Source organism: Trichosurus vulpecula, chromosome 5, assembly GCF_011100635.1.
Source record: "Trichosurus vulpecula isolate mTriVul1 chromosome 5, mTriVul1.pri, whole genome shotgun sequence".
NCBI classification, from domain to species: domain Eukaryota; kingdom Metazoa; phylum Chordata; class Mammalia; order Diprotodontia; family Phalangeridae; genus Trichosurus; species Trichosurus vulpecula.
The window spans coordinates 120003776-120029977 of NC_050577.1; the positions used below are offsets into that span (position 1 = coordinate 120003776).

At 45.6% G+C, this 26202-nt stretch overlaps 2 protein-coding genes across 2 annotated transcripts in view; one reads left to right on the plus strand and one right to left on the minus strand.

Annotated features, from left to right (window-relative positions):
• Nucleotides 1-26202, minus strand: part of SND1 (staphylococcal nuclease and tudor domain containing 1) — a 484576-nt gene that overhangs the window by 70324 nt on the left and 388050 nt on the right. The window lies entirely within an intron of this gene.
• On the plus strand, nucleotides 5584-7634 carry LRRC4 (leucine rich repeat containing 4). The gene has a single exon (XM_036759445.1). The coding sequence runs from the start codon at nucleotides 5648-5650 to the stop codon at nucleotides 7607-7609; it is 1962 nt and encodes a 653-aa protein (XP_036615340.1). The 5' UTR covers nucleotides 5584-5647; the 3' UTR covers nucleotides 7610-7634.

Consider the following 26202-nt stretch of genomic DNA (forward strand, 5'->3'; position numbering starts at 1 on the left):
CAAAGGAAGAGAAGTTTCCAAAAATTCTGGAGAAAGACTGAGGAAATAAGGGCTGAGAAAAGGGCTGGATTTGGCCTAAGCCCAACTGGATTTAGATTCTAAAGTCTTCCATTAGCTCTCAGCTAACTTTAATAAGCATCAAGTCACTTAACCTCTTTAGGCCTCAGTTTCTTCATCTGTAAAAGGAGGGGACTGGATTAAATTGCCTCTACAGATCCTTCTAATCCTAAGTCTCTGATCCTAGGAGCTTGGCATTTTGTTGAGAAGGTTTCATAAATTATTTCGGATGGCACTGGCAGGGAGAAAGTTAATTTCCTTACCCTTTCTATCTCTCGAGGAACAGCAAAGCCCCTGGGGGAAAACAGCAGTGGAGGCTGATTTTGTGCATGAGGAAGAAGGGGTCAATTTCAGAGAAGATTGGTGCTGGGCATTAAGAAGTTATAAATTTGTACCCTGGGTTACTGTTGGGCTTGGAGCAATGGTATGATCACCCTCATTGTCTCCCCTTAGAGAACTACCTATTGATCGTTAAATGGTCAGTTTAAACAGTTGTCCTTCTAGGGAAGGAAAGGGAGAGGAAGTGAGAGAAAGACACTTATGCAATGAGCTTCTGCTGCCTTAGGTAGTGCTTGAAACCCCTTTCTTTCTCATCCTTCCTTCCTTGTCTGTCTTTCAATCAGATACTATCTCTGCCATCTGCCTACTCCTTTATTTTTGCTTCTTGAGACCATGACCTCTGTGAGCCTCAGTTTCTTCATCTGTAAAATGGGAATGATTCACAGGGTTGTTGCTGAGAACGCACTTTGTTAATCTTACAATGCTCTCTAAAATTGAGTTACTATCACTCCCTTTTCTGTTCTTACTTTCTCTTTACCACGAATGTGGAAGTGATGAAAACAATGTTGGAAAAAGGCATTTCAGTATGGCATGGCACCTTAATAACAAAAGGCATTTATTAACATCTACTCTGTAAGGCACTAAATGTGCTAAATGCTGGGGAAACAGACAACCTTCCCTTAAGGAGCGTGTATGGTGGGGGCGGGGGAGAAGAACACAACCTATGTACAGCAAAATAGTCCGAGGAGGGGGAGGGAGATCAAGATAGGCTTCCTGCAGGAAGTGCCACTTGAGCTGAGTTTTTGAGGAAGGAATATGAAGAAGAGAGAAGGAAGTGAATTTCAGGCATGGGCAACAGCATGCATAAAAGCACAGAACCTTTTCAGAACGAGTAAGGCTGTATTTGGCGTGTAGCATCTCTTTGATTGGCTACTGACCTAAGCAAGGCTTGGAGATAAGAAGCAGGGCATCTCTATAGCCATATATTTGCTCCTATGCTCTCAGTTCAAATGACCACAATGCCAGCAGCCTGGGACCTTCTGTCAACAGAGCAGGGATAGACAATGCCTTTCTCCATCCATCTCCTCCTCCACCCCAAGGGGAAAGTGAAAAGACTTATCAATATCATCAACACATGTTTGCTTACTTAGTGACAATTTCATTATTAGGCATCACTCTGACCCAAGTCAGTCCAGCTCCTCTTATTTCCCCTCCTGGTGCGGAGGCAGAAACTTGCATTTGCTGGGATTAGAACAGAGCAGATGGAGCCTGGGCTCGCCTACGCGGGTAGGAAAGCAGCACAGTCAGAGTCCCCCTCTCGCCTGTGGAAAGGTGACAGTGCTTATGTACGCTCATTACAGACCCTGTCCGGGAGAGCCCGGGCCAGAGAAAAGCCCCAATCTCACACGATGCTACATTAGGCTGGCCTATATGAGCTTGCAGAGATTGTTCCTCACCCACAGCACCCTCTCTAACACACCACAAGCCCCAATGGGGCTGGTTTCAGGTTTCCTTGGCCTCCCAACAGGACAGTGTCCTGTTTACAGCTACAGATGTGCTGAGAGGAGTCTTGCCTTTGCTGACATGTGTAGGAAGAGGAATGCCAGGACAGAGGAGCAAGACAACCCGATCAGGAAACTTGGTGACCATGCCAGATTCACTCCAGTTTTTCCTCATGCTTCATTCTTTCGTGCATGGTCAGAGCTCCTTGATAGGCAAGGGGCTCAGTAGAGGATCTCTTCCCAGATGGCCTCTCACTTCGCTTCCATACAATGCACCCTTCACTGACTCCTCCTCAATTAAGCTTTATGCAGCCTCCTCTCCTTATTTCCTTTACTCACAGTGAGAAAAGTCAGTAGGATGCCTCACTGATTTGGGGTAAAACACACAGCAACATCACTATGACTGGATCCCTAGAACCAACCAGTCATGGCCTAGTTCACTCCAAGTTCATAGCAGGAAAGCATTTGCCCTTCCCCTTCAAACAGGAACCACTACCTGCGCTTGAGAGTAAGGCTTCCACATCACTCCTAAACTTTAGCCCATGAATAAATGTTGGAGATACAGCACTTTCTAGGTTACTAGGCAGTCAGGGAAACTAAGGCACAGGAGTGAAAAGGGATATTCCCCAAGACCATCTACCACAACTATGGCAAAATCAGGGAAGCTAAGAACTTAGGGGGTTCTGGGCTCCAGTTCCTAAATTGCAGCTCATGTAGGATCACAAAGCCTTCATATGCCAGGTGGTGGACATGGAGAAGTGAGTTAGGGGGTGGGAGTTAGATGAAAATGGTCTTGAGATGCTCCACAGTGAAGCTAATATGTGCCCCTGAAGGAAGAACAGATACATTGGCTTTGCAGAGACTTACAGAATCAGACTCAGAAATCCTTCCTCAGGATGGAAAAGAAGAAATCTGCTGGATCCATAGGAGTGAGTTTGATTTATTCCTCTTTTTCTAACCATATCTGGCAAACACCCCAGTTGTTCCCTAGCAAGAAATTAGTTAGGGAAAGGAAAGCTCTTTTCCAGGTTCCATCTGATGCCTGGTTTTACTAAGAACTCAAAGACAGTCCCAGGTAAAGGAAAGAGCAAGACAGGGGGGTTGGGGAGGCTGCTAGGACCTGGAGACCCAAGCAGCCTCAGTGCCTGGGTGAAGGGGAGGGGAAAGGGGGCGGCACATGGTTGCTAAGAGTGAAAGGAGGTGGAGGCAGCAGTATGAATGAACCAGTCGTACCGTGGATTCTGGGAGATCATTGCAAACCATTTGTGCTGCCCTGGCTGCCTGTGCTGTCCCAGGCTGTCATTCTTCCTCACTCCTTTGTACTCACTTCTTCCCCATCTCCCTCCTGCCTCAAACCTTCATTAAGGGAACTCTAAGCTAGTTAAAGCCTACCGAAAGGGAAGGGGAAGTGGGAGGGAGGGAAGGAGGAAGGGAAAAGCACTAATTACGATTCTCCGGGTATGCTACTCAAATGACACCAGACTCTTCTGGCTCTAAGCTCCTCTAATTCCTTTGTCCTTCCCCGCCCCCCTCCACCTCCAGGACCCCAGCACACTACTCATAACTGAGTATGTTGCCCCTGCCACCAAAAGAACTCAGTCAGCGTTTGGGGGTGGGAGTGAGGATGATGTGGCGTGGGCAGGAGGCCGGCCAATTGCAGCAGCCCAACGTTGGGCAGTTGGAGCCTTCTTTCTGTCTTACTTCCACTCTCCCACTCCCATCCTACCACCCCCAGAAAGAGGGAAGGAACAGCAACTGTGTGAGGAGAAAGAGACGAGGAGCTGGCTTCAGAGACTCTCTTGCTGCAGCCCTGTCCAATCCAGCCTATCAACTGCTACCCAGCATCTCCCTCCAACGGGACCAAAATAGCTGCCAACGCCTTCGATTCCCAGCCCGGCACTTGACTCTCACTCCTCCTCTCTTGCTCATACCCCGGCCCTTCTCTCCTCAATCTGAAGGGGGGGGGGGGGAGGAGGAAGCAGCCTTGGGGGGGAGGGGGGAAGGAAGGAAGAAAGGAAGGAAGGAAGGAAGAGAGGAGCTTGCCTGCCTGAGCAAATCGCCTCAGCTTCACTGGAAGCCTTCGGCATTAACCCCTCAAGGGAAAGCAGAGGAGGGGGTGGCTGTGTTAATACATAAGAGCACTGCATCACGCTAATCTTCTCCCCAGAACAGTATGCGTCAGCAGTACATTCACGTTCTGACTGAAGGACAAAAGGATGAGAGAGCAGTCTGCGTGGCTGCTGCCTGCAACACCTCCAGCCCAGCGAGAGGAGACGGTGGGAGGAGAGTGCAGGGGGCCCGCTACCACCGCTACTAGGAAGAGGGGAAGATGCTCCCAGGGACCGGCGCTCCTAACACATCCTCGACCACCGCCGCCACCGTCGCTGCCTCTGCTGCTGCTGCTGCTTCTATCACTGCTGCAGTCAGTGGACAACAAAGGCATTGAAGGCAACAAAAGGCAAACCCCACAACTCGCTACCTCAACACAAAGGGAGATCCAGCTACGATCGGGGGCCCTGGGAGAAGGAGGAGGAGGAAGCTGGCTCATCTCTGGGAGTTGCTATTGCTACTGCTGCTGCCACTGCTGGACCCATTCTTGCACCAAGGGTTCACTGGAGGGGCTTGTGGAAAGCATCCTACAATCTTTAGCTCTCTGTTCCCCTCTTGGGGGCACTGGGTTTGGCCCCAGCACCCTCTCCACACTGCCGGCCCTCCTCAGAGGGCCAGCCGGATTACTGCTCACTGTTGGAGAGGAAGGCTGATACTTATGCATCTGCCCGCTAGAAGGCTAAGCTAGTTACCCCCTGCCCCTCTTCCTTTCCTCTTAAGAGAGAGAATAAAAAGGGGGTGTGTATCTGGGGAGGGAGAAGCGGAAAGCAACCACATACATTGCCTCCCCCTCCCCTTCTTCCCCAATCCTAAGAGCACTCCATGAGCTAACAACTGCAATCAGCTGCCGCTGGCCCAAGAGAGGTTCTCCGTGGGTGAGGAGCGTGCAGCTCCCCGAAGAGGAGGTTCACAAAGGGAAGTGGGAGTATCAGCAGGAAGGAGTATCTCCTAGGAAGCTTTGGGGTTTTTCCCCCCTTTCTATTTTCTTTAGGTGGCAACAGAAGGGGGCACCAGTTGGGGGGGGGCAGAGGAACACTTTGGCAATGAAGCTTCTTCACTGGCTGCTTGTGAGAGCTGGCGCCAGGGTCCAAGGACAAAGCCGGGAAGTACTGGTGGCGCTGCTCTCTGGGGCGCAGGGGGGGGATGCACCTGCATAGCCCAGAGGGCCTCATCTTTTTCTGGTTCTACTCAATTCTGCTGCTTCGCCCGCTCCTGCTCTGGATTTACTAGAAGCCATTTTGTCTCCCCCACCCCTTCTTTCCCCTCTACCCCCCAACCCTATCCCCACTCCTTTCCCCTTCCCTTTGTTAATTAAAACTAAGGAGTAAGAAAGGGAACAATGTGCCCAGCTCCTGTGGTGAAAGCTTAAGGACACAGCGCCAGTTGCTTCTGAGGTAGGTGCCGGCGAACTGGTTGGGGATTGCTCTGATAGGGGGCCAGAGGGGTAGCTTTGGGGGTGGGGGAGTGTGAGCATTTTTTCTGAAAGGTGGGTGCAGGGGCAGAGGAGATGGTGGATGGGGAACCACATTTTAGTCTGGCATCTTTCCTGGCCGGATCTGCTCTGTCTCTCTGACTGCTCCCTCCCCACCTCCTTCTCCAGATGGAAAGAGGAGCTCCTAGCTCACTTAAGCCGGGGTAGGGCCGGTTTTCCTTTCCGAGCCAAAATCCCAGGCGATGGTGAATTATGAACGTGCCACATCATGAAGCTCTTGTGGCAGGTAACTGTGTACCACACCTGGAATGCCATCCTGCTCCCCATCGTCTACCTCACAGCGCAAGTGTGGATTCTGTGTGTAGCCATTGCTGCCGCTGCTGCTGCCGCCGCCGCCTCTGCCGGGCCCCAGAACTGCCCCTCCGTCTGTTCGTGCAGTAACCAGTTCAGTAAGGTGGTGTGCACTCGGCGTGGCCTGTCTGAGGTCCCCCAGGGCATTCCTTCTAATACTCGGTATCTCAACCTCATGGAAAATAACATCCAGATGATCCAGGCTGACACCTTCCGGCACCTTCATCACCTGGAGGTCCTGCAGCTAGGCAGGAACTCCATCCGGCAAATTGAGGTGGGGGCTTTCAATGGCCTGGCCAGCCTCAACACCCTGGAGCTATTTGACAATTGGCTGACTGTCATCCCTAGTGGGGCCTTTGAGTATCTGTCTAAGCTTCGGGAGCTCTGGCTTCGAAATAACCCCATAGAGAGTATCCCCTCTTATGCCTTTAACCGGGTGCCCTCCCTCATGCGCCTGGACTTGGGGGAACTTAAGAAGCTGGAATATATCTCTGAGGGGGCTTTTGAGGGACTGTTCAACCTCAAATACTTGAACTTGGGCATGTGTAACATCAAGGACATGCCTAATCTCACACCCCTAGTGGGACTGGAGGAGCTCGAGATGTCTGGGAACCATTTCCCTGAGATCAGGCCTGGCTCTTTCCGTGGCCTGAGCTCCCTTAAGAAGTTGTGGGTCATGAACTCGCAGGTCAGCCTGATTGAACGTAATGCGTTTGATGGGCTAGCCTCACTGGTAGAACTCAACTTGGCCCACAACAACCTCTCCTCCTTGCCCCATGACCTGTTCACTCCGCTGAGGTACCTGGTGGAACTGCACTTACACCACAACCCTTGGAACTGCGATTGTGACATTCTGTGGTTAGCTTGGTGGTTGCGAGAGTACATCCCTACCAATTCCACCTGCTGTGGCCGCTGCCATGCCCCTCTGCACATGCGCGGCCGCTACCTTGTGGAGGTCGATCAGGCTTCCTTCCAGTGTTCTGCTCCCTTCATCATGGACGCACCCCGGGACCTCAACATTTCTGAGGGTCGGATGGCAGAACTCAAGTGTCGGACTCCCCCCATGTCCTCTGTAAGGTGGCTGCTGCCCAATGGGACAGTGCTCAGCCACGCCTCCCACCATCCACGGATCTCTGTCCTAAACGATGGTACCCTGAACTTCTCTCATGTGCTGCTCACAGACACAGGGGTATACACGTGCATGGTGACCAATGTGGCAGGCAACTCTAATGCCTCGGCCTACCTCAATGTGAGCACAGCCGAGCTTAACACCTCTAACTACAGCTTCTTTACCACAGTCACAGTGGAGACCACAGAGATCTCTCCTGAGGATACCACCCGCAAGTACAAGCCTGTACCCACCACATCCACCGGCTACCAGCCAGCTTATACCACCTCCACCACAGTGCTCATCCAGACCACCCGTGTGCCCAAAGTGGCAGTGACTACGGCAGACACCAATGACAAGATGCAGACCAGCCTGGATGAGGTCATGAAGACCACCAAGATCATCATTGGCTGCTTTGTGGCAGTTACTCTGCTGGCTGCTGCCATGTTGATCGTGTTCTATAAACTTCGTAAAAGGCACCAGCAGCGCAGTACAGTATCAGCGGCCCGGACAGTTGAGATTATCCAAGTAGATGAAGACATCCCAGCAACCACGGCAGCAGCAGCTCCATCCAGTGTATCAGGTGAGGGGGCAGTAGTGCTGCCCACAATTCATGACCATATTAACTACAACACCTACAAACCAGCACATGGGGCCCACTGGACAGAAAACAGCCTGGGGAACTCTCTGCACCCCACAGTCACCACTATCTCTGAACCTTATATAATTCAGACTCACACCAAGGACAAGGTACAGGAAACTCAAATATGACTTTCCCTAACCCCCCAAAAATTATAAAATGCAATAGAATGCACAAAAAAAAGACAGCAACTTTTGTACAGAGTGGGGAAAGACTTTTTTTTCTTGTATATGCTTATATATTAAATCTATGGGCTGATAAGAGAAAGATTATATTAAAATTTAAAAACAGAAACAAAATCAAAACAAAAACTATTTTTTAACTTGTAAGTTCTATTTAAAGGGGGATGGGGAAGGGGAATTTTGGGAATGTGGGGGGGGGTAGAAGAAAAAAAAAACCCTTGTTACCTGCTAGAGGGCTTTCTGGAATAAGGTTGATTCTGTTTAAAAAGAACAATAAAATGATCTCTAAAGAGGTAGGGTAAGGGGGTGGGAAAGACGGATCCTGCCATTTTTAGAAGATGCTTCATAGGATGCAGTAAATATCCATTTCTACAGACATCTCTCTTAATTCCTGAGAGCTGTCTTGTCAGGTTTATATTAAAAAGCAAAAGAAAATGAAAAACAAACAAAAAAAAACATGAAAAAGCACCAAGAATTTGTACTGTGCCAAAATGTTAAGATGCAATAATTTTTTTCTTCAGAGACCATGGGAGGAATAGAACTATAAATGTATTTTTAAATAGGAAAACCACCAAAATTGCAGCGAACCTTTGAAAGGGTCTGAGCGTGTATATTTGTCCATGTGCACACGGCTCTTGTGTCTGCGCACACGGACATACATGCAGCTTGTCTGATGGAACGCTTCAGGAAAGAGCAGAGGGGGAGAGGAACTGGCGTAGCTCTCAGCCAAACGCTTTAACGCTGCACCAGATTCCTGCAGTTCTGTTTAACCCACTCTGTATAGGGAATGTGTGTGTATTCAGGGTTTCCCATGAGGAGGAGACCAGAAGGGGGATCCAGGGCTAGGGATGGGGAGGGGGGAGGGTTGGAAGCAGGGTGAATGTATTCACAAGAGGCCATAAATTAGCATCATCCCGCCCACCTGTTGTTCCGGGTATCTGACAAATGATTGTAGACAATTCTGATATTTTATGATTTCTTTTTTAGTTTTAAGATTGAGAGTGGGGAAAGGATGGGGGGTTTGGGAGAGTGGAAGCTTTTCTCATGGTTGTGATGTTGTGGCTAATATAAATGCTGATTCATTAGGGATTATTGGCTGCTATCAACTGGTGGGGGAGTGGGGGAGGGGTACAGAACTTGAGGAAAGAGAAAGGTTAGGAGAAAAGGGCCATGATAGGTTTTAGTTTGATTATGGGAATGCAGCCTTTTCTCACCACGGTGGTTGATAAAAATAATGGAAAATCTACTGTTAAAAAAATGTGACATATATTTTAAAAACCCATATAGACAAGGACACACAAACACACACATCCCAGAAGTGGGTTGTGAAGTATGCCCTGTTAAACACAGCTTGAAAGAGGGAAGGCTTCCCTCCCCCAGGCCCACCTCAGGTGGAAGAAGGGAAAGGAAGGAACTTTGGGGGTGGGGGAGGAGGGTGGGGAAGCTGGGGTCTCTGTTGCTTCTGGTCCATTTAATGATGTAATTACTTTCATTTATTATTTTAGCTTTAAAAAAAGGGTTCAGATTTGAAAGAGGGTGGGGTTGGGTGGGTGGGGAAATGTCAACAAAAGAATACTGACTGTAACGTGAGAAAAGTGTATTTTTGTATTTTAATAAATATTGTTCAATTTTTAATTCAGTGTCCCCAAAGGGTTAAATTGAATGGCAGACCTTGAAATCTATAGGTTCACTGATCTGATCAGAAGTACCAAATAACAGCTATTAAAAAAAGGAAACAAAGAAAAAAGGGGAAAGGAGAGAAGAACAGGGGAAAAGGAAATGTTCATAAAAAAATTTACTGAACATTTAAAAAACGGTCATCCTTTCCCTGGCATAAATAAATGCACCTACAATGCTAGCTATCCTCCTTGAGCTAAGTGTGTTGCTCCCTGGGACCTGTTGGGATACACCCAATTCACTGTGCCCTAGGAGAGGAAGGGCAATGGGCCAACCTCAGCTCCTCAGCTCACTTACTCTGGCCAAAATTAAATGCCACCTCAGCAGATGCTTTGGGAAGGCCAAACCCATTCTGCTCAAGGACCCTGTGGGACCTAGATTTAGGAGTTTGGCAGCAACCTATGCTGGCTCAGATTTCTGATGGACGGCAAGGCTTTTCTGTTCTAAGGGTGCTAAGTGGCCGAGCCTATTTTGGTGGTGGGTATCTATTTAAATCAATTCCATTCAAACCAAACCAAACATTAAGGGCCTATTGGGTTCAAAGTACTGAGTTAATGATGTCTAGAATGAATGGGTCTGAAATGGGACCCGGTGTTTCTCAAGTGCTAGTGCTTCTACTGATGTAGGGAAGGGAACTGAGTGGGTGTGATCTCTATGGCACTGAAGGGGGAAGAAAAGAAACAGGAAGGCAGTACTTTTCGGCAATTAGAGAATGGATAAGACAGCAATATCCAGAAGCTGGGATCTAACATAAAGCCTGGAAAATATAGGATGAAAAATTCCATTTCAGAGGACTACAAAATGCATAAAATATCTGGGAATTAGCCTATACAAGACACAGGACTTATATAAACACAACTCCAAAAAAACCCCAAAAAACCCAAACCCAGAACAGAAATAAATAAAGGCATAAATAAGTAGAGATATTCAATGTTCATGGCTGGGCCCCGCCAATATGACAATAACAATACTATCTCCATTATCTACATATTCATCATTATAAATTACCAAGGGAATGTTTCATAGAACTAGTCAAAATAATAACATATGGAGCAAGATAAAGTCAAGAATATCAAGGGTTATTGAAAATAAATCCTAGATCCCAATCCTGTGTGAACAGTCATGGTAGTCCATTCGCAAATTATCTCTCTCATACAAAACTGCACTCTCCCAGGCTGACAAGCTACCACTTTAATGTCATTAGCCCCCAAATATATTTTGCTTCTACTATTTTTCCAGTCCCCCCTATACATACAGAATAAAGAAGCCCACAATGTAGAAAGAGGAAGGAGATACCTGGGAGTCTGGTGGACAAGGCAGTGCCTCAGCCCCTTGACAATTCCCAGAGAACCAAGTCAAGTGCCTCAGAGCGGATTCTCAGGTTCTCTGGAGTTTTTTCTACTTAGTGGAGATTAAGGAGGAGAGGAAGTGGCAGAAGTGGTGGAAGCGGGGGAGAGTTATAAAGTTAATTTCCCAGTCCACCTACAATGTAAGCAGTTGTTTGGAACAAGGTTGACTTGGAATTATGTAGTAGCTCTTTACAGAAATGGTCTCCCTGACCTAAAGTCGGTAAGATGGAAGAATTGGGTGCAAGTCCTATAGTACAGAAAGAGAAAGTAATTTGAAATTATGCTAGGTAAGAGTCCCAGAGGCTAATGCTACTTGGGCATCAGATTTATATTCTTGGTATGCACATATTAACATCTGAATGTATTGGGGATGGATGGCTACGACCAAGGCAGCCCAAAGAGGTAACTAGGGGGTGATGTGGAAGGAGACTAAAGGGGCCGGCTGGCCTTAGTCCTACAATGAGAGCCTCTTTTCTCCTCTGTCTTCTAAGGCATTGATTGTTTTAGGATCAGAATAGCTTAAGTCATGCTAGCTTTTCACAGAAACTTTCTGCTCTAAAAAGAAGTGGACATCTCTTCTTTCGAAGGCCTTTAAGGGGGAGGGAGGGGGGGAGGGAGGGAGGGAGAGAGGGAGAGAGAGAGAGAGAGGAAACCCCACCAGAACAGTGGAGACCATTAATGGCATGATCAAATCAACTGGGGTTTGCTACCTGAAAAATGTTCAAGTAACTGCCTTCCCATAACCAGCAGGGCACCTTTAGAGAACCCTAAGATATAACATTTCCCCTTTCAGATCAACCAACTACGAGAACATACAATAGCTCTCAATTATTAATTAAAAGAGAAAGCACCAATTTGTGGTCTAGTAGACATGCCTAGATCTAAAATCTGTCAGAAAGCTCTAACCGGGCAGTTCTGAAATATCATCTCCTTCAGGGATGGGATCAAGTCAGAGCAGCCAAGAAAATGGGTGCTGAGCCACTGGGCTTTCAGGATATTCCTAAAATCCACTGTGAAGGCAAAAAATATGTAGCACCAAAGATAGCACCCACAGAATGAACGTATAGGCCCCTTGGCAGCTGTAACTTCTGTGGGTGGATAAAGCACAAGGAAAAGGAGAGAAGGGCTTGTGGCTGGTAGCTTGTAGGGAGAGCCCTAAGCAACTTGTCAGATGCCTGCTTACATTTTTGTTATACAGAACTTCAGTACTCTAGGGGATCTTAGAAAACATTCAGTAAAACCTCCTCATTATGATGAGGAAACTGAGGCAGGCCCAGGGAAGTTGTGACTTAGAACTAAAAACGTGAAAGGTAGAAAAGGACACAGAAACAACCCAACTCACTCGCTTTGCAGAAAGGATGCTCAGAGTTGCCTAAGGTGCCACTCAAGGCTTGTTAATGGCCACAACCGAGGATATGAATCTCAGTATTCAGACTCTAGTCTTGAGCTTTCTCCACTGTACCACACTGCTACCCAGGGCTTTGTATTACCAAACAAAACATATATGATTCTACAGGCTAAAATGATGCCCTCTCAATAGGATCCCTTCTCTGCTCTTCTGGACTTCTAGTCTGGAATTCTGACCAGGGCCTTATCCATAGGGGGCACAAGTACTGGAATGATGGCAAAGGGCCACTCTAGTAGGCACGAAGTAGAATAACATTCCTAAGCAGGCTTGCTGCCTTTCTCAGGGAAGGGGCAAATCATGATGACAAAATTGCAGAGAAAGCAAGGGTAACAGCAGTAATGGAGAGGGGAGTCAGGTTGCGCAATCCTAAGGAAATGTGTTTGGTCAGCTCGCCCCTGACCTTTTCCCCAGAGGCTCTGTAGGATCACCATTCTAGAAGTGCCTTGATGACAAAGCTCTCTGGTAGGGAAGCCTCTTGTTCAAAATCAGAGACATTGAGATTGTCATCCCTTGTTACATCCACAGAACCTGTGCAGGGACCTTCACCTTAGCAAGTCTAACACTGTAGGCTTATTATTTATGGAATGTAGACAGGCCTTGGGGCCCAGAGACATTAGCATTATCATGCTATTTAGCATGTATTGAGGCCAACAATGTGCTGGGTACTGTGTGGAATAGAGCAGCCATCTGAGCTCCTGTCCTTTGAGTCCTGTCATAGTCTTCTTTTGCTGTGAGAGGAGGGTTACAGTCCAGGGTCAGACCTGGTGAGCTCTGGCTTCCTTCAGGAATGGTGGGTGAAGTCTATGAAGGGTTGAATAACCCTCACTGAGTTAGGCTTCCCACTTCAGGGGGCCAGACCCCACGATTGAGTATCCAACATTTACTGCAACAGAACAGCAGGGGCTTAAAAATTTGGTGGGGGGGGGGAGAAGAAACAAAGAAGGAACATTTATATCTAAACATATGCCTGATTTTATCTACACTGCCAGTACTCAGCACTCCATGCCATCAGCTAATGCAGACACTGTTCGCTCCATTTCTAAATCCTGCCTCAGCTAAATTGCAAGGAAGCTTTTGGCTCACAGTGCTTCTCCTTGTCCCTGTCCATTCAGAAAGCACCCTTCCCCCAGTAGGGGGGAAAATAGTCTGGGCAGCAGATTAAGGCTGTTTTCATTCTAGCTTTAAATTAAAAGAGTAAATGACTTCCCTACAGCAAGGGAAAAGGGCTTTGGGGAATGGAACAGCGGAGTACATATCACCACATACACAACAGACTATGTGCACTCAGGCTGGTGCCCTGTCCCTTTCACTCCTTCAGGCTGGCCTCTCTATGCCTGGCAGGAAGAACAGGACACACCAGGAAGGAGAAATAATGGCCAAGGGACCTCTAACACAGATGGCCTCAGGCATTGTGTTTAAGAGTAGAATAAGTGCTCTCTTCTCCCACAATCCCCTTGGATCCTAACACATTCATCCTTGACGGGGGTTCATGAGTAGTCTGAGGCCTGGTCTTAGTGGTAGCAGAGACTGCTCTTCTGTGGAGGGGCAGGCTGATGGGTAACTATTCACCAATTCACCTTCTCTGAGTGGCAGGCTGAGAGGCAAATTCATTCAGCTCCCATCTATGAAGACTCCTTTACCCAAAGAACCTTTATTCCCTGTAGTCTTCTCTCTATTCTTGTTTCAATATTAGGAAGCAAAACAAAATCACATTTAAAGCCACTTGCTAAATTCTGGCAGGTAAAGTCTTAGAGAAGGGAATGGGGAAGAAGAAGGTAGCAGTGGGATGGGTTATTGAGGGAACATAGGCAGGACCACAGAAACAGACTGTACGGCATCAGGCATTTCAATGATGGTAGAAAAGTGGAGCTCTATGGCAGACACACAAGTCATCAGCCAAGGTCTGCCATGCAGTTAAGAAGCAAAGCCTGGGAGGTTCCTGCGTCCTATTAGGAGCGTTGCTGGCTGGCCCTGCGGATGAGGGGAGCACACGTGGTATGAAGCCAGGGCACAGAACAAGAAAGGAGGGGCTGGTCTCTACTCACTCTTTCAGAAAACAAGAGTAGGGAAAGGGCGTTAGAAAGAAAAAAAAAAGGATCGAACTTCTAAGAGCTACCAAGGGTAGGGTGGAGGACAGCAAAGTGCCACACAGTCTGGTCTTGCTCTGCATCCCAGGGGACCGTCCACAGCAGGGCGTGGGGAGCATCTCACAGAACGAGGTTCTAGTCATGGTTTCGATAAGTCTTGCTGAGATGTTCCGTTTATATTTCTTGCCTATAAGAAGGTCAGGATTGGTGGAATATAATGGCCTATGTATTTAAAGGGACTTTCCAAAGGAAGCCGCCACACAAACAAAATAATTGTAACGTCAATGGTGGTGATGGTGATTATTCTGGCAATTAGAGCTCAGGCCTGCACCGGCACCTCCAGAGGGGGAAGGGGATGATGAGCGCCTTTATTAAGTACCTACTGCATACCAGGCATTGTGCTAAGTGCGTTACGAACGTTATTTTGTTTGAGCCTCACACTGACCCTGTGAGACAGGTGCTATTACCATTCCCATTTTACACTGGAAGAAACTGAAGCAGACAGAGATCATGTGACCTGCCTGGGGTACAAAGCTAGTAAGTGTTTGAAACCAAATTTGAACTCAGGTCTTTCTGACTCCAGGCCGAGAACTCTATCACCTAGCTGCCAAAAGGCTATGCCAAGGCATCTATGCTTGGGGAGAACGGTGCTCTTCCTATCCGCCTCACAACCCCAAGGAGAAGTGTAAGATGGTAACAGATCAGCAGTCAAGGCTTACCTTCTGCTGGGAAGGATGGATGGAGTGCTCCTCTGATGGAGGATGGTTCTGAATAGATGGGATTGAAGAAGGATAGATCCACTGTACGTACCCATTTCTTAGGCTCCTCGATGCCTTACAAGTCAATATCAAGGATCTGTAATTTCACTGATGTGAGAACTTCTACCAGCACAAACGGCAGCTAGTTCGTATTTTAGGAGGTAGTCTTAGGAGAGTTGCCCAAGGCTCAGAGATGTTAAGTGACTCGTCCATGGTTGCTGTTAGGAAGTGTACCAAAGGTGGGGTTTGACTTCCAGGTCCACTGTTCTATCTATTATGCCACATTACACTTCTCATTCTGTATAATTAGGTCAATAGCTTAGGGCTGTAACCAAATACCAAAGGAATAATCCTTAACCTTCCTGTTTCCATATTAAGCAATCTTGACTCCTCTCCCCACCAAATACCACCAAATAGCAATAATATTAGGAACCTGTATTTATAAAATCAAGTACTTTACATGTTATCTCAACTATGTCCTTCAATTAATCTGAAATCACATTCTTCTCGCACATCTACCACTTTCATTCTCTTGATTGTGCTAACGAGGTTCTCCACAAATAAATCCCCTAGAGCATCCCTCATTTCCAAGTAGGTTACACTGTTGTGTCCCCTCCAACTCCCATGTTTATTTTCCTCCCTCTAGGACTATTTTTTTTCTTGGAAGTATTTAAGTATCATCACCATCATCACAACTACCACTATTATCTAGAAGTACTCTTTAATCTGAAGGTTATATGGAGACCTTATATAGCATATCTATCTCTAAAATGGAAGTGAGTTAGTCACTAGGGTAAGTCATTTAACCTGTTCAGTGAGTCAGCAGTAAAAGAAAAAGGATTTTACATATGAATTACTCCTTGGGCAAGGGAAACACACCATTTGGTTTGCCATCCCCTGGCTGGTATTTTCTGTCTTCAGCTCCTCATCTTCCTCTTTCCACCCCCTACTCAGTCTCGATAAGATCATTCAAACAGCTTCTCCCACTCCATTTCCCCCCTGCAGAAGAAATGAATGAGTTATAGGCAGCTCTCCACAGAGGCAGTTCCAGCCAGGAACCAGGTGGTGGTTCCCTGTACAGTGCAGCCACTGTGTGTGAGGAGAAAACTATGAAGAGATGCTCAGAGCACCCTTCACAATGGGTCCAGTAGAGACCCAGAGAAAGAGCCACAGCCTGAGCCATGAAGCGCCCTGTCCCTGTAGTTCCCCAGTCGCAGTGGTTACAAGTTGTAATCTATTGCTGTGGCAAGGAGACTTAATTTCTGGACTTAAAGAGAGTAGGATAATACTTTATCCTATTAGTGTCAGCCTGTGTGATCTGACAATGGACTTCACCGCCTCTGACATGAGAGGATATTCTTTCAATTCAATTCACTTTTGGTAGGCTGGGGAGGGGGAGTCTGGAGGAGGAAGAGGAGAAAGGGAAGGCCTAAGAAACAGTGGCTTAAGTGGACTAGTGAATAAAGGAAGTTAACAACTGAATTCCTACTAATTGGGGGAGAGGGGATGCAGAGATGGAGATTAGAAACAGTCAATTCAATTCAATCCAATTCATAAAACAATCCAATTCATAAAACATCATAAAACAGTAAGAAAGGCACCATCCCATATGTCTCCAAAGGGAACTGGGTGGGGAGGGCTGCCAAAGATGAAATTTCTGAAACCATGTTTATTTAATTTTAATTTAATTTAATTTAAACCATGTATTTAATTTTCTCAAACCTCTCCTTTGAAGCTAATAATTATAACTACTGAGTATCAAAATAAAACACGAGGCTAGAGGAATTGGCCTAACCCGAAGTCTCCTTGCCTGAGGTACATGGATGCTAGCTGGGACATTCCGGATGACTTTCCTGTTTCTCAGCCTCTCATCTCAATTCACCCCAGAACAAAAATCCACTATAGCCAGGACTATCATGTCAGTCGAGGGCTCCCTCCTCTGCTGGATGCAGATGTCATGGATGGGCAAAGAGTACTGAGGAGGAAACAAGAGGTCAAGGCCTCTAACTCTTGGCACTCAAAGACCCTGCTGATTGCTCAGAACTCAGGAGGGGAAGAGAAAGACCAACTTAACAGTGTGACGCAGAGGAACTGGGCATCCCTTTCTCTGTGTCCCATGGCCTGTGAGCTCGACTGACAGCTTAACCTACTGATAAATGGGGCACTTGCTCTCTTCTAGACTACAGAAAACCAGACAAGATTAGTGACTTAATCGAGGTCATTCAGAGCAATGACAGAACAGAAAACTGTATTTCTGCCCCCAACTTACCTTTCCTGAGTGGCTGCTGCATGAGCACTTGGGTAAGAATGGTTGATGTGGTATAGAGAACCTTAGAGAAGGCTCAGATGGAGTCCGTCTGCCCAAACAGGATCAATACACACAGATCCAACTGTGAGCTTACAAAGCAGTGTTCAAAACTTTAAAATGAAATGTTTTCTTTCCTACCATATATAATAAATCTTCCCCAGGGGAAACAGTGGCCTTGGCTATATTTCTTACATGCACATTTAATTAGAAATTGTCCTTTTCACAAAGATTTCAAGAAGTGCTGAAAGGAACGTTCTATAAGAGTGGCCACTTGCAGCCAAGACTCCTTTTAAAACAAGTTAATTTGGCAGAAATTTACCATACTGGATCTGGTAGAGCCACCTTTCTTCTCAGTTTCAAAGCTGAGAAGAGGAACTAGAGAATAAAGAAGGGTGGGAATGGGGAGAAATGCAAACAAATGAGTTTTTATTCATTAAGAGAATGACCATTTCTGCTAGCTCTCAAAGACCAGTCCTCTTTGAGACAGACTGGATTGCACTGTGCACTCGTGAACACCAGCTTGCACTTCTGTCACCAAAATGCTCTTTCCTTTAAGAGGTGCTGCTAATGTCACACCACAGTGCTCAGCCTAAGGGATATGGTCCTGGGGGAAGGTGAAGAAGACAGAGTGATAATAAAAAGGACTGATGAGGGATCCTTTCTAAGAAGTAGAGGGCTGTACAGTTCACAAAACATGGAGAGTCAGGTCAGAAGCAAGAGAACGATGGATATACTTCTTATGGGTGAATAAGGAGAAAGGAAATAAAAAATTCAAGGTAGCTACCTAACTTCAAAAGACCATATTTCACAAACAATTTTTTTTCCTATTGTCTTCTCCATTAGAATGTGAGCTTCTTGAGGATAGGGAATCTGTGGTTGTGGTTATTATTACTGTTTTTACCTTCTTTGTATTCCCAGTGCTTAGCACGGTACCTGGCATGGAGTAAGCACTTAGTAATTTCTTGATTGATTGCTTCAGAGATGGAGTTGGGTTGAAGAAGCTTGAAATGGTAATGGGCCGTGAATAGTACTAAGTGGGACAGGGAAACTGGCAGGAACTCTAGATAGTAAAGTTAGTAGTTTTTAACTACTAAATAGTAACTGGATAGTAAACTCAGTAGGAACTTCATGGAGGGAGATGGGTTAGGGGAAGAAATATCAAAGTCAGTAAGTTCCAGAAAAAAGAAGGTTGGGATAGGGAGTTAGCACAGTACAGGTGTAGGCTAATGAGGTTGTAGCTCTTGGTCAGGGTTTGCCAGGCAGTAAATGTTTGGGAGAAGTTCCTTTCATGTTCTCCTCCCTCTCTCTTCAAAGTTCAGGTGGTACTTCTATGGTGGAACTATCTTGTTTTCAGTAACTCCCATGACATATGTGCCAGAAGACAGCTTGGCCAGAGACTGTAGCACAGGCAGATGCCCTGGGCCACGTGCAGGATGGACAAACTTTGTGGTTCTTCAGTTGGGCTCTGACAGTGCCTAGGCATTAAGGGTGTGCTCCTCTGCCAAATCTATTTCTCCCTCACTCCCACTCAAAAGATGATGGCCAGAGAGGGAGTAAATGTAATTAAATCTTGGGTTGCCCCTCTTAGACAAAGGCTAAAAATGCGCTCGCAGTGACATGCAGATCCATCTGTAAACAGAGCAAGCATCCCTTTCCCTATTTGGCAGCTGAGTTGACAATGCCCACTACTGTACCCAAGGAGCTGTCCAATCTGCTATAGCTGGTCAGCATGAACAATAATCCAATGAGAGGCCCTATGTGGCCCAGGTGACTCTTCATTTCCATTTAAAAGTAGACCCTTTCCTGACTCTGCTCCCAAACAGGGGAGATTAGCCCCCTAACTGGCAATCAGGGTTGTCCAGTCAGGTGAGATCTCCTTTGTTATGCAAGGAGAAGGAATCTGTCTTTGAAGAAGTACAATTCAGAAAGTAGCGTGCAGGCAAGTTTTTCCAGTTGGCAGGAGACAGTAATTCTCTGGAGCAGTGGTATCAGATTCAAATGGAAACAGGAGCCATACGTAAGGATCCCTGCAGGCAGCATACTGACTTAGAAGAATATGTATTATATTATCTAAATTTTATTGTTTTAAAATTTATTTTGTTAAATATTTCCCAATTACATTTTAATCTAGTTTGGGTTGCACTCGGAGTATTGCGAGCTGCATGTGTTCTGCATGTTTGATACCTCTGGTCTGGAGTATCACTTCATGGGTTCCCTGCTGGGATTTACCTTTTACAGGTGCCAAAGTACAGAAGCAAAGACACCTCTCTATAGGTCTTTTCTTCTACATAACGAATGCTATAATGAATCCAGAACTTGACTACTTAGTAGGGCCAAGAAAGCACAAAACCACTCAGAACAATCTAACTTGTAAAAAACAGCCAAAACAAATACTGGCTACTCTTAAACCCAACATTCCCTTCAAGCCTTACTGTCCCAACTTAAAAAGGACAACCTGGGCATGCGCCGTCCCAATGTGTTATAAGACAGAAAACAGGATATGTGATGAGTACCAGGAGATTCAGAGGGTTCCACAGAAGGCTTAAACTTTTCTGTTTGGAACCAGAACTTGGGGACTAACAGCTGAAACCTCCTTTTCCCTTCTGTGATCCAGCTGCCTCTTCAAGTCCAAACCTCTTAGTAGGTTTAAAACACATATAAGCTAACTTTCACTTGGACACAGAGATGAACCTGCAGAATCATTTATTCTGGTGCAGCCTTCCAAGCCACAGATCCGAGCCTGAAGGCTAGTTTTTCAATCAAGTCTGTGAGAACTAACTTCTGTGGATCTCCGTATTGCAAAACCTAGTCCCAATCATTGGATAAAAGGTGCAGGGGGCAGATTTCTACAAGACCAAGCATAAATCAGTGAAAACAGAGGGTTAGGCAAATAGCAGAACTACCCTCATCCAAAGTGCCCTCACCACTTTCATAGTGATCCGGGCATTATGGAAAGAAGGTCTTTGCAGAACTCCACTGCCTTCCTCTTGACCACTTGCAGAGGTATCTTTAGAAATGCTCTCTCAAGTAATCCAGGTGGTGAATCTACAGCCTCCATCACTATGCCATGCTGGCTACTTCCCATGGTGAATTTCTGGTCTTTGAGAACAAAGAAAGCTACTTCCCCACAGCAGCTTACAGCCTTCCTCAAGCAGGACATTCCTATGAGTCATCTTCGATAATAACACTAGAGTCCTGGGAATTTTTGGTTTGGAAAACAAAAGCAGGCAGCCCAACAGAAACCTGACTGTAGGCAAAGCACAGGGGCCAAAGAGCCTGTCATCTGTGGCTAAGTGATTATGTAACAGCTCAAGCAAGCAGAGAGGCAGGCAGATAATGGGAGGGAACCCCAGCGGAGAGTCATGGAGAAGGACTGTGCAGACTGAGAAAGACAGAGGCAGACTAGGTTCTTGATTCTGGCCTTCAAAGTCCTAATGGATCATGGTGATCTCTGAGTTTTGGTATCAAGACTAGTGTGAAGATGCCCTCTAGACTGAGAAGGCAGCATTTGGCTTGTGATGTCCTATGTTCTTAGAATCTCCTCTCTGTTGGAATCTCAAGTGTCTACCTCCTCTTCTATGGCTCTGGTATGCACAAGGAAATAAAAGGTCAGATACTTATAAGGTCAGGTACTTATGAGGTGGGGGTTCTAGGCTCCTCCTTCTAGAAACCGCTGCGTATCAGATGCATTGTCATTCACACATGTGGTATCGAATATAGCTGTTCTTTCTTATGAAGAAAGGGAGAAGGGAAAACCGCTTGCTATGTTGTCTCCTCTCCATAATGGCATTAGTGCACTGGTACAAACTGGGAAGTTAAGGTACTGGGCTTTAAGAAGTGGTCAATCTACATTTAAAAGAGCTGAGAAGGACTGGGGATACAGATGGACAAAGCACTAAGCTTTCTGGTGCTCTTTCTTTTACCTGCTTAATTTTCAGCTTCCAGTAATTCCTTGGGAGGTAAACTGGCTGGTTCTGGGATAATTTGCATAAGCAGTTTAGCTCAGATGCAGGCTGGAAACTGTGTCTGCTGCAGAGATTGCTTTACATAATTTGAAGTTAACCAGCATTCTACACCTAGACTAATTGGTCTAGAGAGCTTTAACCTTGTAATTTCGGTTGGTTTCTTCTTTAGAGCATGAATAAGAAGGGTTCATCTTAATCTCAAAGTGAACTCAAGACCTGGCCTACTTCTATATTCAAAAGGGGGAGATGGGAAGAGAGCCCAAGTATTTTGGCTCCCATTCTTTTTCACCATATGAGATATCCCTTCATCATTCAGAGGCGATTTCCTTACATTTTCAGGAATAAACCTATGTCATTGCTAGCCACATTATGAGACATGTAAAGTTTCTGCTGGGGAAGGGAAAGGTTCATTTTTTTCTTGTCTTTCTTGATTTGCGTCTGGGTAAAAATTTTCTTATAAATCTATCCCATTTTGTCCAATCCTGTCCTTCCTCCCCTGCAAGTCCAAATGAAGAAATGCAATTCCTTTCTGTGGTTAGATTGGCTTTAGTACTTCTACATGAACACTAACTATGGCTGGTTAGACTGGTGCTGATTGATGCCGGTAGTGATATGAGTAAGGGGAATATCATTCTAGCAACTCTGGTAAGTTGGTTTTTGCTGATGATAATCACTGAGGGGCACATCACAGGAAGAAGGGTCCAGAAGCATGGCTCCATGTTTCAGAAACAAGAACTGTGAGTTCTAAGGTCTGCACACTGGTTTAAAAAAAAAAAGACCTCAATTACTTGACCATATTCTTTCTAATTCAGATTTACTTTATGCAGCAGACAGACATTGATCTAATTTACGTGGGTGTTGGGGGGCGCAATAAAAATGATGGGAAGGCCCTATGCAAAAATAAATTGCGATAGAAATGTCCACTATCAATAAAGCTGGTAGGAAAAGTAGTAGATAGATTACTTCTCAATCAGAGGCAGACTACCTGAGGCAAACTTAAGCACGTTTTTCCTTCTCAATAAAAGTCAAATATCCTTCTGAGGATGAGGAGAAAGAAGGGCTTTGGCCAGCTACATTTCCTCGTTAACATTTTCACTGAAGACTTCAGTTTAGGAATCAGAAATCTATTTGGTTTGGTTCTCTATCTGCTAAATAAAGCCAGTACTCTGGCTACAGTTAAGGAAACAGATGAGCTCTAGTACAAATGTAAACAGAGGCAGAGAAGAAAGCTATGAAGATGAATTGAGAGGAGGGGATATTACAAGGTTCTTCCCTAGCTTTGGGCATGGAGTAGTTCCATCAAGCATAGCATTACACATTTCAGGGAAATGACAGTTTTCCCATGACATTTTGTCACACAACAGCTGTTTGTTTAGAAAGTGAAAGGCTATGTGTAGGAAAGGTAGGCTGGGGATGGTTAAGGCAGTGCAAGGCACTAGACAAGGTAACTTTCCAGTCTTCCTTTGTTTTTCTGAATTTGGGCAGGGCAGTAAATACAGGCTTGATTGTTTTTTTAAGTTCATTCTTTCCCCAGATACCACAGGTCCAAGGCACTTATGTGAACTTGACCAAAGCTGGAAATAATGTTATTTTCTGGAGGTTTCATTGCAAAATGAGAGCTAGTCTGATGTAGCAACTGGCAGGTAGAAGTATCCCTTTACTTTGCCAGCTGATACAGGTTCTTGTTTCTGGAGATGGGGAAAACCCTTTGGATGCCTTGTACCCCAAATAAGGCAGGTATAATTCAAGAGGGAACCTCCATTGAATGGACTGAAAAGAAAGCCAATGAAAAGCTTGGGGTAGGCAATAAGTGAGAGGTGCTGCTGTGTACTCTCGGGAGTCAAGTCACAGACCAGAACAGGAAATCTCAGGCTTGAGCCAGACCTATGAGTGAGGGTGGCTCCCTGTTACTTAGGCAAGAGGATGTAAAAATGCTCAGGCTGCCCACAGAAGCCCTAGGCATAGCTACCATCATGCCCATCCTCCTTGTCATGCATTACTCCTCGCCTCTATTTCTAGCTCCTTTTGCTGCTGCACAGGCTGTCTCCCTGTCCTAATATTTTGGCAAACTCTGAACATCAGCACCTGCTCATGGGGAGGATTAATTACATAGGCCGATGGTGAGGGGTACACTGACACCCCTGACAATTCCATAGTCCCTGGGCACTGCTTGAGTGACATACAAAATCCATATTTATTTATTTCATTAAAAAAAAGTAACAATAAAACATTCTGCAAAAAGATGAGGCTATATCGCTGCAGCTAAAAATACGATCCATTGCGGGCATATGCGCACCAGCTCCTCAATTAGGGATGCCACAGGGTCCTTTGTAAGCTGTTCAGTGTGGCAGCTCTGTAGGGGGGCTCATCGAGGCCAAGGCCAGCCACTGGAATTGGCACTTGAGATTGCTGGGTGCAGTCGGGCTTGGGAATAACGTGTATGGTGAGAGAGTAAAGATCTCAATCATACCGTGTTCACCACAGTATGTGCCCCCAAATATTTGCTGACTGACTCAGCACTGGCTTGCAAACTCATTATCTTGGCCCGCACAGGGTACAGGGCTGTCTCTGGGGCAGACCTAACATATCACACCAGTAGTTGTAATGCCAACTGACTACTGGAGCATGCCAAAATCCCTTTTGTAGCATCAGTAAACCCCAGAAAGGGCTAAAGCATTGAAAAACATAGGTTCTTTAGGTTTTATTTTTTAAATGAGAGAAGTTTATTGGAGGGGTGGTGGCACCTTCTTTCAGGGGTTGAAAAACATGGGTTTTTAAAGATGGAGTCCAAAAGAAAGATGTACACATTGCCTTGTTAACACTGTCCCTCCATTATGCTTTCCCTTTTAAAAATCTATGCCTTTAAACTCCTTAAAGAAGTCTGAAAAACTCTACATGTGCAGTATATAGGACATAAGACTATAAAGTTTTAGAGCTAGAGTGGGGCCCCTGCCTATTTTAGTTTAATCCTCTCATTCTATAGCCTGTGAGACTTGCCCAAGGTTACAGAACAAGGTAGTGATGGAAATGAAACTAGAACCAGTCGTCAGATTCCTGGCCCCCTGACATTTTTTTTCCCCTGAGGCATTCAGGGTTAAGTGATTTGCCCAAGGTCACAGCTAGTAAGTGTCAAGTGTCTGTGACCACATTTGAACTCAGGTCCTCCTGACTCCTGGGCCGGTGATCTATCCATTATGCCACCTAGCTGCCCCTCCCTTTGCTTTTTTGATTACACTATATCACGCTGCCTTGATGACTGGTTTCACCTGCAGCCAGTAAGGGTGACAAAAGTTTCAGACACATGGAGAAAGGTTGTAGATATAAGTTTTAGTTCAGATGTTCTATAGTCAGATGGCAGAGGAACATAACCCAAGGAAGAAGGTCCAGGGACTATTCCCTGAATGATATGGGGTTGTCATAATCCCAGTAGGTTGGAGGGAGGAGGGGAGGAGAGGAGATGGAAAGAACCAGATTCAGCAACTGTAGTCAGGTGTGTTGTGGGAACAGAGATGACTCTGCATTTATGTGATGTTTTAATCTGAGGTTCAACACCTGAGAAGATCTTTAGCTAAAGTCTTTTCCCCCTCTTTTCCCAAGGTGAATAGGAAACATCTTAGCTGGGTTGTCAGAAGGGAAGGAAAAGAGTATGGCCAACTGGTTTGACATAAGTACTGGCGTCCTTTCTCCTTTCTTACCATTTGGTGATGGTCCTTTTGAAAAAATGGGGAAGTTTTGTAGGACAAAAGGATGGACAGAAAGAGTACTATTTGGGAAATCCAATCAAAAGATTCCAGTATACACTGTATCAGAACTTAGAGGAGAGGAGGAACCCGGTGAGATACATTTTAGTCTAAGGAGATGAGCACTTGTTTTTGACTGAGCTGATCCAATTTTCATCTTATTAGCTATGATGAAAAACTTCAGAGACCCTTATGATTTGAACATAGGAACACAAAAAGTGCCATCATACACACCTCAGGGGACCCACAAAAACTCAGAGTAAATTGCAGTCAAGAAAGGAGAACTGATCTCAAAAACAACTCGGCTCAGCTGTATCCTTCCCTTACTACCCATCTCTCTTCCTTTCTTGTGATCATAACCAGTGTGACTTTTGCATATTTTATTAAGCTTCCATTTTATGATGTTTTAATTGATGTTTAATATAGTTTAACTCTGTGCGGTATTCCAAGCCCCTTGCCAGGGGCTATTTACATGCACAAACACAATTAATAGAAATCCACAGAAAATTATGCTCTGCATCAAAGCTGTCATTGTACCATATAAATGTTTATTATTACTACCAAATTATTAAGTACTCACACCTCCCTGTGTTTACTAGGTAACAGATAAACCTCCAGAAATGTGCCTTCCCCACTCTGCCACACCATCAAGGCTAAATATAATCCTTGTGTACACTTATAGCTCCATTTAGCTTTGCTTTGGGGGGGGGAAAAAGAAAAAGTCAGTTAATAAAATGTGATTTGTCATTCCCCATTTTGATAAACATCTCAAGAAGACACAAAGATGCCACAGCTAATGAGAAGGCTAAATAGTTTCTGTTAATGAGTAGGAGGGGGACTGGAAAGGATGGGGCTCAGACACCGCTCCCCCCCCCCACATACCCCAATATCATCAATGTGGGATTGAAATTGAACTCATGACACAGGAGAAAGGTAGAAAAGCAAAGAGACAGAGTAGACTGGGGCAGCAGCTGAAACCCTGTGGTTTTTCATTTGCTTCCTGGCTCAATTTTACATGCTTGGGAAGCTGCTCTAAGATATAGGGCAAAGTGCTCAGCCTACGGTGTCGCATAGGTTGCTTTCCAGGTAGTCTGAGGGTAATTCTAGCTAGATTCTGACTTGCCTTTCAGTAAAATAAAATCTAATCTGATTACAGTTCAGCATTCCCTGGTCATTCCCTTTGGGCATTTCTGGTTCTTAATTTTTGGCAAGAAAAACAGTGGCTTTCCTACTATCAAATCCCATGGAAA